Source organism: Salvelinus fontinalis, chromosome 11, assembly GCF_029448725.1.
Source record: "Salvelinus fontinalis isolate EN_2023a chromosome 11, ASM2944872v1, whole genome shotgun sequence".
Classification (NCBI taxonomy): domain Eukaryota; kingdom Metazoa; phylum Chordata; class Actinopteri; order Salmoniformes; family Salmonidae; genus Salvelinus; species Salvelinus fontinalis.
This window is the reverse complement of record NC_074675.1, coordinates 29,812,898-29,826,402: the sequence shown is the minus strand read 5'-3', so window position 1 is coordinate 29,826,402 and position 13,505 is coordinate 29,812,898. Positions and strand designations below refer to the sequence as shown.

At 47.4% G+C, this 13,505-nt stretch overlaps 2 protein-coding genes across 2 annotated transcripts; one reads left to right on the top strand and one right to left on the bottom strand.

Moving 5' to 3' along the window:
- Positions 1 to 2,484: 2,484 nt before the first annotated feature.
- Positions 2,485 to 9,771, bottom strand: si:ch211-212k18.5 (homeotic protein spalt-major). Its single transcript, XM_055938309.1, has 3 exons — positions 9,389 to 9,771; positions 4,211 to 7,554; positions 2,485 to 4,005 (listed from the first exon to the last, which is right to left on the bottom strand). The coding sequence occupies exons 1-3, from the start codon at positions 9,462 to 9,464 to the stop codon at positions 3,871 to 3,873; spliced, it is 3,555 nt and encodes a 1,184-aa protein (XP_055794284.1). The 5' UTR covers positions 9,465 to 9,771; the 3' UTR covers positions 2,485 to 3,870.
- A 1,484-nt stretch (positions 9,772 to 11,255) lies between these two features.
- LOC129864816 (E3 ubiquitin-protein ligase CCNB1IP1) lies at positions 11,256 to 13,483 on the top strand. Its single transcript, XM_055937102.1, has 5 exons — positions 11,256 to 11,344; positions 11,637 to 11,935; positions 12,221 to 12,367; positions 12,628 to 12,796; positions 13,044 to 13,483. The coding sequence occupies exons 2-5, from the start codon at positions 11,639 to 11,641 to the stop codon at positions 13,211 to 13,213; spliced, it is 783 nt and encodes a 260-aa protein (XP_055793077.1). The 5' UTR covers positions 11,256 to 11,344; positions 11,637 to 11,638; the 3' UTR covers positions 13,214 to 13,483.
- The last annotated feature ends 22 nt before the right edge of the window (positions 13,484 to 13,505 follow it).

Genomic DNA, 13,505 nt, shown 5'->3' with positions numbered 1-13,505 from the left:
TGCTCGTCATCGTCAATAATCTGACACAGTAGGACGCAGCGTGGGAATCAAATGAATGATGAATCACTCTAAGAAATGAGTCAAGTATGATTCAAAGGATGTTGAGGACTCGAAGCCACTTGGAATTTTTCATCACTATCCTAACTTATTGTATGTGTCATGTGATCATATTTGAAACCACTGTATTATTGTTGAATCAAATCGTTAACAATCTTGATTTAACGACGAAGACACCTGAGGAGCTATCTGCATTGAATCATTGGAATTGATAAGGGAGCTCAAAATTGGTTACACAGCTCCGTCTGCTGGTCATAATTTGCTACACACCTCCAATTCCTCAATGTTGGCAAATGAACCGTTTGAGAATTAAAGATTAAGATCATTTTGTTGTTCCACTTACTGAAATTTGACTTCTGCTTTTAACCCAAACCCTCTGAAAGACACACCTACATACACCTACAGGTTTTGGAGAGGGCGCCCGACGATCTGTTGTTGTGGTTGGGGTTGCGTGCCTTGCTCAAGGGCACAACGGTAGGTAATGGTATCTCCGATTTGATACCAGAAACACTCCAGTTGCCAGCTCACTTCCTGACAGATTCTTCCCATCAGACCCGGGATTCAAACTGGCAATCTTCCAGTTGCTAGCTTGCCTCTAAAACATCATTAGGCTTATTGTGGTATCTCTGCTTTTGTGTTGAGTCAGTGTTCATGATTGGCAGAACTTTGAACTTTGTTCTGGATGTAGTTAGATATTTAAAACAATTAACATTAGTTTTGGAACATGATTTTGAAACTTCATCTGAAGTGATTCAGGATTATTGACAGTGGTGTAAAGTACATAAGTAAAAAATACTTTAAAGTACTACTTATGTAGTTTATTTGGGTATCTGTACTTTACTATTTATATTTTTGACTACTTTTACTTTTACTTCACTACATTCCTAAAGAAAATGATGTACTTTTTACTCCTTACATTTTCCTTGACACCCAAAAGTACTTGTTACATTTTGAATGCTTAGCAGGACAGGAAAATGGCCCAATTCACTCACTTATCAAGATAACACGTGGTCATCCCTACTGCCTCTGATCTGGCGGACTCACTAAACACAAATGCATCATTTGTAAAGCATTGGAGTGTGCCCCTGACTATCCATACATTTTCAAAACAAGAAAATGGTGCTGTCTGCTTTGCTTAATATAAGGAATTTGAAATGACTTGTACTTTTAGTTTTGATACTTAAATATATTTGAGCAATTACATGTACTTTTAATACTTAAGTATATTTAGAACCAAGTTAATTAACATTAACATTAATAAAGCATTCTCAACTGATCAATATCTATAGGTAGCCTATGTCATCAAAAGTTTGTTGATCAAGTACCCCCTCCACACTTGTGTGACAACTCCACACGTTTCCTCTCAAACCCAACCACCATCCCTGCATCACTTTCTAACTCCACTTGTTTGATTGAGACATGTCTCTGTCTCATTCCCAACGCATGTGGACAAACTTCTCACACATGGCTTCTTTTCAGCCCTTTGTCTCTTTCCCCTTTCTGCTCCCAAATTCCTCTCCTTGGTTACCGGTTGTCATGGTTTTAGGAGCCCCAGCTAGTGGGAAGGGTGGTTGGAGGATTAAGGCGGCCATTTTGGGGACAGCTGGTCCAGGTCTGTGTGTGTGCTGCCCCCTGTCCCGCTCACTGTCGCTTAGGGGAGGGGGGGGCTATCATTGTGTAAGGATTAAAGCTTCCTATGTGTCAGACTATTACACTGGGAGGGGAGGACAGAGAGAGAGGGAAAATGAAAGAGAAAATGAAAGAGGGTGAGTATGAAAGAGAGTATGACAGAGAGAAAGAAGGGGGGTGAGGGGGGCCTCTACAGCTGCACTTTCAATCACACAAGCACTGATTATCCCTTTCACACACACACAGGCACGCACACACACACACACACACACACACACACACACACACACACACACACACACACACACACACACACACACACACACACACACACACACACACACACACAAACACCCCAGAACCATCAAGGAACTGAAACCTACAAAAAGAAAGTGAGGCCAAAAAAGGCAGAATAAGTAGAAGGCTATAGCGTCCAGTCAAAGAAACTGTGAGACAGACAGCCAGACATACAGAGCCCTGAGACAGACAGCCAGACATACAGAGCGCTGAGACAGACAGCCAGACATACAGAGCGCTGAGACAGACAGCCAGACATACAGAGCGCTGAGACAGACAGCCAGACATACAGAGCGCTGAGACAGACAGCCAGACATACAGAGCGCTGAGACAGACAGCCAGACATACAGAGCGCTGAGACAAACAGCGAGACAGAGCACACTCCGACATACAGAACATGTTGACATGCAAACAGAATACTTAAACAGATAGATGAATAGTCTGCGACCAGCTATACTGAGACAGACAGTGATAAACAATATACACAGACAGACAACCAAAAAGCTTTCACCATCAGAAGTATTTTATTTTCTGTTTTTTACATAAAAAATATGGGAAGCACATGTTATCATAACTACAAAAAACAATGGTTGGGAAAAAACATACGAAGGCTAAATAAAGTACTAAAACTAAACCGATCTAATGTAGGATACAGAGCAGACAATTTCTGCAGGGCAGAAAACTTGAACTCTCAAGTGCTTTGAGAGAGAGAGGGAGAGAAGGAAGAGGAGGTAAGAGGGAACAGGAGGGAGGGTGAGAGGGAAGAGGAGGAGAGAAAGAGAAAGGGAAGAGGAAAGAGACAACAGACATGGAGGGATGAGGTTATCCATCCGACATAGTTCATCCTGGTCCTCGGGAGGTTCAGTTGATTTATACACCAGTTTCTGCTATACTTCAACACTAACCTGGTACCAAAACTTCACAACAGTGAAACATAACACAATCTATTTGGCTGTCAGGCTACTTCTGTGTGTCCCTGTGCAGATATATCCAACAAATTATGGATAAATCAATTACAATCACTGATATAAGTCATCATTGTTCATTTCTCAGGTTCCTGCTATATGGTCACTCACAATGGCAGGAACCAGGATTGCCAAAATACATTGTATATACGGACTGGTCAATGTAACGCAATCATCATCACCATCCTAATCTCTGTTTCAATGGATGTATAGACAGTAGTGTAGACAGTCAGTGCAACTCCATTGAAACATCAGTACAGCAGCAAGACAGTTTAAAAAGTCAGTAAAAAAAGAACTACAAATAGTAACAGGGTTAATATATACAAGGAAACGGCCCCTACTACGCTGGCCTGTTTTGGTATGGAGATCGTACCATAGATCCTAAAGAGTGAAAACACATTTTTCTCCTTCACCTCATCCCCATTTTAAAATTCAAATGTGAATTTCATTCATATGTTTGACTAGAACTAGCTGCTCTCTAAAACATACATCCCTGCTCATCTATTCAATTGCGATCCAACACACATAACGACACGGGTTGCCGTTACACTACAAGACAATTCTGTGACATCATGTTGTCAATAAGGCCTCATTGTGTTCTTTGAGATAGTGATATCGTAACCATGCCGACTGAATTAAAACTTCACAACAATCTAACCTTCTATTATAGACAAAATAGACCCAACTGACTAGTACCAAAACTACACAGAATTAAAATCAATCGTTCTAGAATCAATTCTAATTACATGAAGAAAATACATTCCCTTGTCAGGGCCTTAAAAAAACGGACTGATGCCATTAAGCAGCCAATCATGTCTTTTTACTCAGTAGTGTCCACAGGTTTCTCTGCTTCCTTCCCAGATGCAGCAGTGATTGGCTGATTCTCTAGGGTAACCCGTTTCTCAGGAACTTTGGCCAATCGTTACTTTTCATCCTCCTTTCCATTTGCTGAGACCGAACTCGGATCCTCCGTAGTTTCATTGTCATTGGTCAGGGTGGCGGGAGGAGGAGTCCCGGTGGGAACGTTGGTCAACATAGGGTGTGTCTTCATGTGTCCCTGTTGATTGAAACAGAAAATTACTTTAATTACAATATATTTGCTAACATAACACAAACAAACACAGGTAAACATAAGAAATAGAGTGATTGCACCAAACTATTTTAATTTCCCAATCTCAAGAATCTAAATTTAGCTTCTGTCAAGTGTTCTGTAAGAACATATGGTACTAATATATTCTATCCTTATCTTATGCTTTTTAGACCTTTAATCCACTGCGACTGGCGTATGCCTTCCCACACAGGGTGCAGGAGTAGGGTTTGGAGGGCGTTGAGGCTGGGGTGGCTAGCTGGGAGGCCTCTGGTTCCTCTGGAGCCCTGTCACTCTCCTCCGTGGAGCTAGGGGTCTGCTTCTCTCTCTCAGGCCCCTCGACCGATGAGGTATCTCTGGATGCTGTGCTCTCACTCGCCCCTTCAAGTGGGTCTGTCTCCTGTTCAGGACTGGGCTCCGGTGGGGTGATACTGGGGGACTGGGCTGGCTCTGAAGCTGCTTTAGGGCTGGCAGGAGGGGTGATCGTGGGTGAGGGGTTGAGGGTGGCAGGGGATTTCGGGGTGGAATCAGATTCAGGACTGGGGATGAGTCCATCTGGAGAGTTGGTCTGGTTCACTGTGGTTGAGCCAGAACCATTGATGAGCCCTCCTGACCTACTACCATCAGTATCCAATGCTGGTCTAGAGACACAGAGGGCAAGAGGGATGTTTTCCTCCTCCTCTTCCTCACCATTCCCCACTGAGGCTGGCAAGGAGCTGGTCAAGGATGTCTTGGGTAGACTAATTGGGCTGGCGTTCGAAAGGTCAGCTGGGGAGTCTTGCAAGTCTTCCAGAGAGGCTGCAGACGGGCCGGAGTCTGACTCAGATCTTTCCCCCAGGAGCATGGGGTCTTCTGGGGAGGGATTATGGGTCAGAGGTGGGCTAATGCTGGCTGTGGAGGGCGAGGGTTCACACTCCCCCTCTATAGGGGGGCTCGGGTCAGCTGCCTGGGATTGCTTGGTTGCCGGACCTCCGAAGTCTAAGCTGCTGACCAGCGAGTCAGGGTTAGAGATGGAGCTGGTCATTTTTAATGCCAGGGGGTGCAGGCCTTGGAGGCTGGAGGGTTTGGATGGAGAGGCTGTGGTCATTTGGCCCAGATCTTCTTGGGTCATATCTGTACCTTCCTCCCCCTCTCCCCCTGGGGGTATCTGGCCCCCCAGGTGCATGCGGATGTGGTGCTGCAGCACCAGGGCATTGGTGAACTTGCGTGGGCACAGTGGGCAAGAGTTCTGGGTGCGGGCGTTGGGCGGGCGGGCACGGTGGGTGGCGAGGTGGGCCCTCAGGCTTCCTTTAGTGGAGAAGGAGCGTCCACACAGCTTACAGGGGAAGGGGCGTTCGCCCAGGTGGGTGGCCTGGTGGAGACTCAGGGCCCTGGGGCAGGAGAGCACCCGCAGGCACACCCCACACTGGTTAGGGGCCAGGGCGGGATTGGTGGATACAGGGAGACCCTGTCCCCGGCTGCTCACCATGGCCTCAGTGTTGGGGTTGGGGCCAAGGCCCAGGGCTGCCATCATCTCCCTGCGGTAGGCGCTGGAACTTGTGGTCAGGTCATGGCCGTGGGTGTCCCCGTTTGAGGAGCCGTCTGCTGGGCCGCAGGAGGAAAACTGGCCCCCGCCCTGGGGCTGCTTCTCCAGCTTCTGGACCAGTCGCTGCAACTTGGAGGTGTCGGAGGTTTGGGTGAAGGAGGTGGTGGAGGAGGAGGAAGGGGAGGACGTGGGGAGTTTAGAATAGGGAGGGAAGGGAAGCTGGGTGTGGGGGGAGGTGAGATGGGAGGTAGAGGGGTGGGTCCCCGGGGGACGGAGGAGGGCGAGGTGGTGGGGCGAGGGTCCTCCGGGGAAGAGGATTTTGGGGAAGTGGGCCAGCTGGGAGTAGGGGGAGCCTGGGTGGAGGGCGGAGTGTGGAGGGGTGTTCTCATCAAACCTCTGCTGCTTCGCCCCTTTGAACTGGCCACCCATGGAGGATGAGGATGATGGCGGTAACACACTACCTGAGGCGCTGCCTGCTGCAGCAGAGGCCCTGTTCAGCTGTAAAAGGGAGTGAGCCGTGGACAACAGTGCCATATCCATACTGGGTGGCATAGGTATAGAGGAAGGGGTGGGGCGAGGAGACGCCCCGGAAAGGAAACCGAGTGCCATTCCCTCCGTCATTCCTTTCACGCCTCCGAACGGCGGTTCCTCGTCTTCTGCCCGGCGCTTCCTACGTCTCTGGCCGGTGGTGGCGGCGACGGGGGCAGGGCTGGGCTGCTCCAGAGCCGGGGGGAGGAGCGAGAGCGACAGCTCAGGGTTCTGCTCGCGGTGACGCAGGAAGTGGGCTTTGAGGTTCCCGCGGGTGGTGAAGCGACTGAGGCAGACGGGACAGTGGTAGGGCCTCTCACCCGTGTGGGAGCGCAGGTGGATTTGTAGCGAGGAATCACTGCTCAAGACCTTCCCACAAAACTTACAGGCATGCTGAGGACGTCCTGCTAAGGACAAGGACCCCAGGGAGGAGCTGGACTGCAGCAGGTGGTCCTGGGAGTGGCTGGAGGTGGGGAGGGGCAGGGTGGGGAAGCTGACCCCGTTGTTGTGGCCAAAGGGGGAGGTGTTGGAGGATTTCTCGTGGAGATAGTGCGGGGGGAGACCCAGGGACAGAGGATGCATGGAGGAGGCTATCGAGGAGCTCCAAGTGGTGGAGGAAGAGGATGAGGGCGAGGTAGAGGAGTTTGGGGCTCTGCTCCCATTAGTGTGAGAGGAGAGGCTGGGCTTGGACACAGTGAGCTGGGGGAGGAGGGAGGGGAGGCCGGACAGGAGAGGGGAGGCCGAGGATGGGACAGGGGCAGAGCAGGGATGATGTGGTGGGGAGGGGGATCCTGCTGTAGGTATTTGGTTCTTCTCTCCACTACCAGCCTGGGAGGTGTCTTGGGTATAGATGGCCCCTCCTAACCGGAGAACATGCCTACAGATCTCCTCAGTCATCTGCATCTGGTGGATCTGCCTCTGCTGCAGCACCCTCAGCTCCTCCAGGAGCACAGCCAGGGTCGGTGGCACCTGGATCTGGCCTAGCCCTGGCACCAGGGGGCTGGAGCCATTCTGATGCCCAGGACTGGTGCTCTCCTGGCGGGGAGGGAGGTTAGACGAGGAGGAGGACAAGGAAGAGGTAGTGATGGTGGCAGAGCTGCCCATCTGTGGTGAGGTCATAGTGGCGTGGGAGTGGGCCTGATGGGAGAGGGGGTGGCCCGATGTCTGATTGAGGTTGAGTGGCAGGGATTGGGTCTGGGAGGATAAAGAGGAATGAGGGAAGTCTGGAGAGAGGGATGAGTGGGTGTTGGGAAGAGAGGTGGTGTAGGGGGCGATGTGGCTGGGCCAGTGGGGGGGCGGAGAGCTTTCGCTGGGGAGGGAGGGTGCGTGGAGACCCCCGGGGGACGGCCGAGGGGCCAGGGGGGGCTGTCGGCCTTCGAGCGAGGTGGGGGAGGACGAGGAGGACCCAGATGAGGTCAGTTCTGAGCCCAGAGACATGGACGGTGACTTTGCTGACAGCTGGTCATCTATGGACAGAGAGAGAAACAGAAGGATTAGGACTGGTGCCTTTTCATCCCCCTATTCAACCAAATGAAAAGTTCAGTTTCATGATCAAATTGTTGATGTTAAGTCCTCATAAGAACCATGAAAGACAGGGAACGAGCCTCATTCTTTATGGAATTGAAGTGGGAGCTCAAAGTAAGTCTATAAGTCCTAACTTTTAACTGTAATCATTGATTACAACAATTGCTAATGATTCCATATTAATTTCAAGCTTAAAGTTTCAGTCTTCTCATGTAAAGCAATGCATTAGCAAATATTGATAGATAGTCTACAAACATGCCGAGTCACAGTCTTTCCCCTTACATTATCTTGTCTTCTGTCCACTCTACTTCTTTCCCGAGGAAAACTCTCCAAACATCTTCTGACAACACAAACCACATTGTTGCTATGGCAACACGTTTAAAAGGACAATGGCCATAGCCAAGAAAACCCATAACCCCTTCTAACCCGCCCCTCACTCCAGCAGTTCACGTCTTTCATCTCCCTATTCACCCTTCCCCCCTGACGTCACATCAGGGGTCAGAGGTCGGGACACGCTAAGAGTCCTGGGCACTGTCCAGAGGCTTGTGATTGGTCTGCTCCTCAGATCTTTAGAGCTCTGGGGTCAAATTCTTTCAGAATCTTGAGCACAGAGTGAGAAAGAGAGAAACAAAAGAAGAGGGGGGGGGGGGTATGGACAATGGAAAGACAAACTAACTATTCCCTCCTAGAGGGATAGTGATGGAATTAATGACTGTACTACTGCTGCTAAATAGTCAGTCTTGGTTCTTTTCGCAGAATTCAAGGTGTTCAAAACCAGTTCCTTTGAAACAAGTTCCTCTCTGTGGAAATTTACCTGCAGAAGTTCTAAGAAGTCATTCGTATTTTTAAGGTGTGTTTGTGCAGCAAAGGCAATATGATTGAAGGTGCATGCATTCTGCATTCTCTCCCCTCTGCATTTTACACACTGAGCCCCCCAACTGGGTAGGTGTATACAGTCAATAGAGTTGGGGGTAGAGAGGGAAGCATTCAGCAGTGAGCATTCAGGAGGGGGGGGGGGGGGGGGGCAAGGAGGAAATGAAACATGAGGGAGAAAAGCATGGAGAGAAGAAGAGAACAAGGAGAAGAGATTAATCTTTACCAAAAAGACCCCTCCTCCACCTCTCCTTCCACCCACAGATCCAGCCTTATTGTTGGTGAATAGGGAGACTTTCCTCTAAGTAATGAAAGACCTCCAGTAGTCATTCTGAGCAGACTGCTAGTTTCCTAGAGGACTAAGCATCACAGGAAAATGGCCACAGATGGATGTTACCATCCAGATCACAGGGACAAGTTTACAGGGCTAGCCCTCATACCTGGAGCTCTCCCCTACTGGGGCCCATTGCAGAGCTACAGCAGACTGAGCAATCCACTGAACTCTAATTTATTGCAAGAGGCAATGACTTTTTGTAAATATAAATTGTGCAAACATAAAACACAGACATACACAGATCGAGTTATGATGATTGATCACCTGAGTAAAATGACTTTCTAGATGTGAAAATAAAGATGTGAGGAGGAATTGACATATATAAAGTGCATCTATATTAAAATAAACAACTTGTAACTTTAGTCCTACTCTCTAGCGGGATTTTAAATCATGTTTCTCCACCTTATCTAACGTTAACTTATTTAATTAACCCTATTGATCACCATTATAGTTGTAAATTACAACCTGTAACTTTTCTTGTTGCTTCATTCATTCATAGAACTATAGGGAATATCCTTGGAATAAAAACAGACGCATGCCTTAGAATACCCATAATAAACTTTTCTCACCGTGCGATAGTAACCGCGTGCCCCCCGGGTCCGAGTTAACGAGCTGCTGGGGTCGTTTCTGCTTCCGGCGTGACATGATTCACGAGGAGACGGAAAGAAAGGGGGCATCAGCCGATTAAACAGCACTGGCCACTTTAAGCACTTGTAGGCTTCGAGTTCCAGAATCCGCCAAAACTCAAATTTCAGGAAAATGTGAATGTCCAGTCTGCATCTAGATGACGTTATCGAATGTTTATCCCTTGCACGTAGAAAAACAAAGAAGAAATATAAATCCGTATAGACGCACCGTGTCATATGAGGCTGCCGTTAGTGCGTGTGGCTGTTTTTCTAAAATCGTCTCTCGCTCTCCAAACTTGCCCAATTTGTGGCGCCCCCACCCCCGCTCCCTTGCATACACATAGCCTACGCAGGCACACATAATAACATGCACACACACACATACAATCTCTTCGTGCTCCTCACTGCTATTTGCATTTCAATGGCGCGGAACACCGACTCCCTGGTTTTCCCTTTTCTCTCTGTATTTCCTTCACGCCATCACTAAACTCTCAATCAAATATCATCATAAGGGTGTTAAAATACACATGAATAAATCAAATATATGACTTTACTTGTTGCATGCTGTTTGAACCCATTCAACTCCAATTTATTGACGAACTTTGAAATGTTGCCTAGTTCATGGACCATTATTTTTGGCACAACATTTGGGGGAATTAAGTGATAGCAAATGTTTGTACTAGGCTTTGTAGATAAGTTAATAAATAACAAAATCAGAATCCTTAACAAATACACGAAATCCTGATTCTATTTGTGGTAGCTAAATTATCCTAGTTTACACTACAAGTGGTCAAGAGACTGGGAAATAATAATAGCCTTATCATTGCAATATATGTGATCATTATGTGCTAATTATTCACGGAGAGGGCAAGAGGGATCATATAGGCCAACCGTTGCAGAATGAATGGGCACATTTGCACACAGATTTACATATGGCTAATTGTCAACAAAGAGGTGGTGTGAGACTGTTGAAGCGGTGCCATCCATTCCGCATCAGAACATGCATGTGTTCCATTCCATGTCACTCTACACACTGACCCCCCCTTCTACCAGTGTCCTGGTGCGCAGGCAGAGCTTTATTTAAAAGGCAAAGAATAGATGGGAATCTACGACAATGGCGCACTGGACACAGTTGAGTGAGCACCTCTTCTCTCTCACTATGAACCCCCGGATCCAGTGCTGCTCCAACACAATGCCCTCTTTCACCCCCCGCCTTTACTCCTGTACCACGTGGAGGAGGGATAAAAAGAGAGCGAGAGAGAGAGAAAAGGGACCCTTTTTAAGTAGGTGTCTCGCATACATGTCCCACTCAATACATGGTGGACGGGAATGAACAGCAAAAGGCTGGTTAAATGGAACCAAAATAATTAATAGCATGGTAAATACAATGATTGTACAAAGATGTGTGAGGATTAAACCAATGCCAAGTAAATAAAAAGCATAGCATCAACCTGTATAAAAAACGAATAAAGTATTCCAGACATGAATAGGCAAAATGTTACCAAAAATTCCACTAGTAAAAATGGATGCACTTTCAAATCACATTTTATTTGTCACATGCACCGAATACAACAGGTGTAAAAGTTACAATACAATGCTTACTACAAGCCCTTTACAAACAATGCATAATTTTACCAACAACGCAGAACTCAAACTTGTAATTATCCTTCCTTATTATTATTAAGGAACATATTTAACTTTAGTTTTGACTACTAACGAGTAATACCTATTTTATTACGTCTATAATAAATGACTTATTTGATTGGTCCCTTGACATTTCTAGCAAGCCAATCAGAATTTTCATTCGAGCCCGCTTCAAAGACGTGCACTGTAGCTAGCTAGGAAACCTTTAGCATCAAAACATTCCTCAAAACGTCCTAGTTTTGCCCAAGTAAACAGGTAAGTTTGTTGAACCCATTGAGTATCGTACACAGCTACATTTGTATAGAGTTGTAGCTAGCTACTAATTTCAGAAATAAATGTTAGAACTAACGTTATGGTTATTTGTAGTAGCAGTATGTGTGGCGAGACAGTTAGCTAGCATGCTAGTATGCTAAGGACGGCAGAGGTTGGATGTTGCATACCTTGGTATTGCGACACGTTACATCATCAACGAAACTTTACGTCATCAAACTCTGTGTGTGAAGTGAGTGTCTCTGAAGTTTCACCAAGTTGTTCTTGTCCCCGACAGCCATGTCTATGTGCGATGACAATCTGCTCTGCAACTACCCAAAGTGTCGGGCGAAACTGTGTGGGTTCGCCTGGGTCACAGCTTGCTCTCACGCCTTCTGTGACCAACATGGATCCGGAGAGTTCAGCCGCTCCCCGGCAATATGCCCGGCCTGCTCCTCTGCACTCTCGGGGAAGCTGGACATCGTGCGCACTGAGCTGTCGCCATCTGAGGAGTACAAGGCCATGGTGTTGGCGGGACTGAGGCCAGAGACAGTGCTGGACATAAGCGCCCGTGCCCTTGCTTTCTGGACTTACCAGGTATGTCAGTGTGTTGCCTATGACATTCAGGGTATGTAATTACTCCATTGTTTATCTCAGGCCTGGTCTAGGAAACCCTCTGAGTGTGCAGGCTTTTGTTCCAGCCTGTTACTAACACACCTGATTCTACTGCTCAAACCAAGCCTGCACACCCTGTGGGTCCCCAGGACAAGGGATGAAGGACACAATTCAAGAAATAGGAGTGTCAAATCTATCTTATACCATCACCTTCTCATGGTGTGTGTGTGCTTGTGTCCGACATGCGTGTGCATGTGTGTGTTGCAGGTGCACCAGGAGCGTATGTTCCAGGAGTACAGTCTGTCCCGGGCCGAGGGTCAGGTGAAACAGATGGAGAAGGTGCTAACCCAGCAGAACCAGAGCAGAGAGCTGGAGCTCAATGCCATGAGAGGGGAGATCACCTCACTGAAGAAGGTACCACCTTTACATCACATCAGACCCTGGAGTGGGCAAGCTTAGTCTCCTATTGGGTGCAGGCTTTTGCTCCATTTGTACACTAACACCCGATTCAACTCATCACAATTAGTGCTGCTCGGCCGGAACAAATGCCCTTCACCACCCGAAATGAATGCTCAGCCCTAACCATAACCCAATCACTTTTATTTAGCCTTCTTATATACTCTACCTCGTTTTCGCCCTCCATCTCCTTGGTATCCCTCTCTTGTCTCTTTCAGGTGATGGAGGAGTACAAGAGGAAGTACAGTGAAGTGTCAGAGCGTCTGATGGAGAGGAACAGACAGTACCAGAAGCTACAGGGGCTCTATGACTCGCTGAGGCTTCGCAACATGGTGGTGGGGGACAGAGAGGCACCACGCCAGCCAGGACCCCCGGAGTTCAACACAGGTTAGAGAGGGAGTAGAGTCTGAATCCTGATTAGAGACGCATCTTGGAGTTCTGTCTGTGTAAAATAATATGTGTATGTTGTTAGGAATTTGCCTGAAAGTTTGAGTTCAGCTTGCTTGTCTCAACTCAGGACTTGCCCCATAGGATTGGTTAAAAACAAGGATTGCAAGGATTGGTTAAAAACAAAATGTATAAAAGAGGCGTAGAGAATACCAGGTCTGAAGATTCAACCCTACCCATTTCCCAGGGGTGGTCAGGCAGCCCTCTCCCCGGGGGAGTCCTCACTTCCTGGGCATGGGCCCTGAGGGGGACAGCCGCCTTTTCTCGTCCCTGGAGCCCGATGCTGGAGCCAAGACCTTCTTCCAGTTCAGCTCTCCTGCCAGAGACAGGGGCCGGACCTTACTCAAGAAATACTGAGACTAGAATTCAAATTCTAGAACTCCAGGATTAGAATGAATAGAATAATTGTATTTCTGACTGAGGCAACGCTGGTTGGGTACCTGGTTGCTGGATCAATGACAGCATTATCATAGTGTAGACTGTCAGGTTATCTAAGGATGGTTTGATATTCATTTAGTAGTTGCCTTTTTCTTACCTGAAGTTACTGTATCTTGACGAAATGCTCTGATACAACATTTACGTTTGCATTGCACTTATTTTGTCAATAAAATTCAGCATGACCATTGTAAGAAAGGTGTATGTTATTCTA

Coding starts and splice junctions, on each gene's coding strand:
- si:ch211-212k18.5 (XM_055938309.1), bottom strand. CDS start 9,464: ATGTCACGCCGGAAGCAGAAACGACCCCAGCAGCTCGTTAACTCGGAC. Junction 7,555..9,388: donor CACGCGGTTACTATCGCACG/GTGAGAAAAGTT, acceptor CTCTGTCCATAG/ATGACCAGCTGTCAGCAAAG. Junction 4,006..4,210: donor CCAGTCGCAGTGGATTAAAG/GTCTAAAAAGCA, acceptor TTCAATCAACAG/GGACACATGAAGACACACCC.
- LOC129864816 (XM_055937102.1), top strand. CDS start 11,639: ATGTCTATGTGCGATGACAATCTGCTCTGCAACTACCCAAAGTGTCGG. Junction 11,936..12,220: donor TTGCTTTCTGGACTTACCAG/GTATGTCAGTGT, acceptor TGTGTGTTGCAG/GTGCACCAGGAGCGTATGTT. Junction 12,797..13,043: donor ACCCCCGGAGTTCAACACAG/GTTAGAGAGGGA, acceptor CCCATTTCCCAG/GGGTGGTCAGGCAGCCCTCT.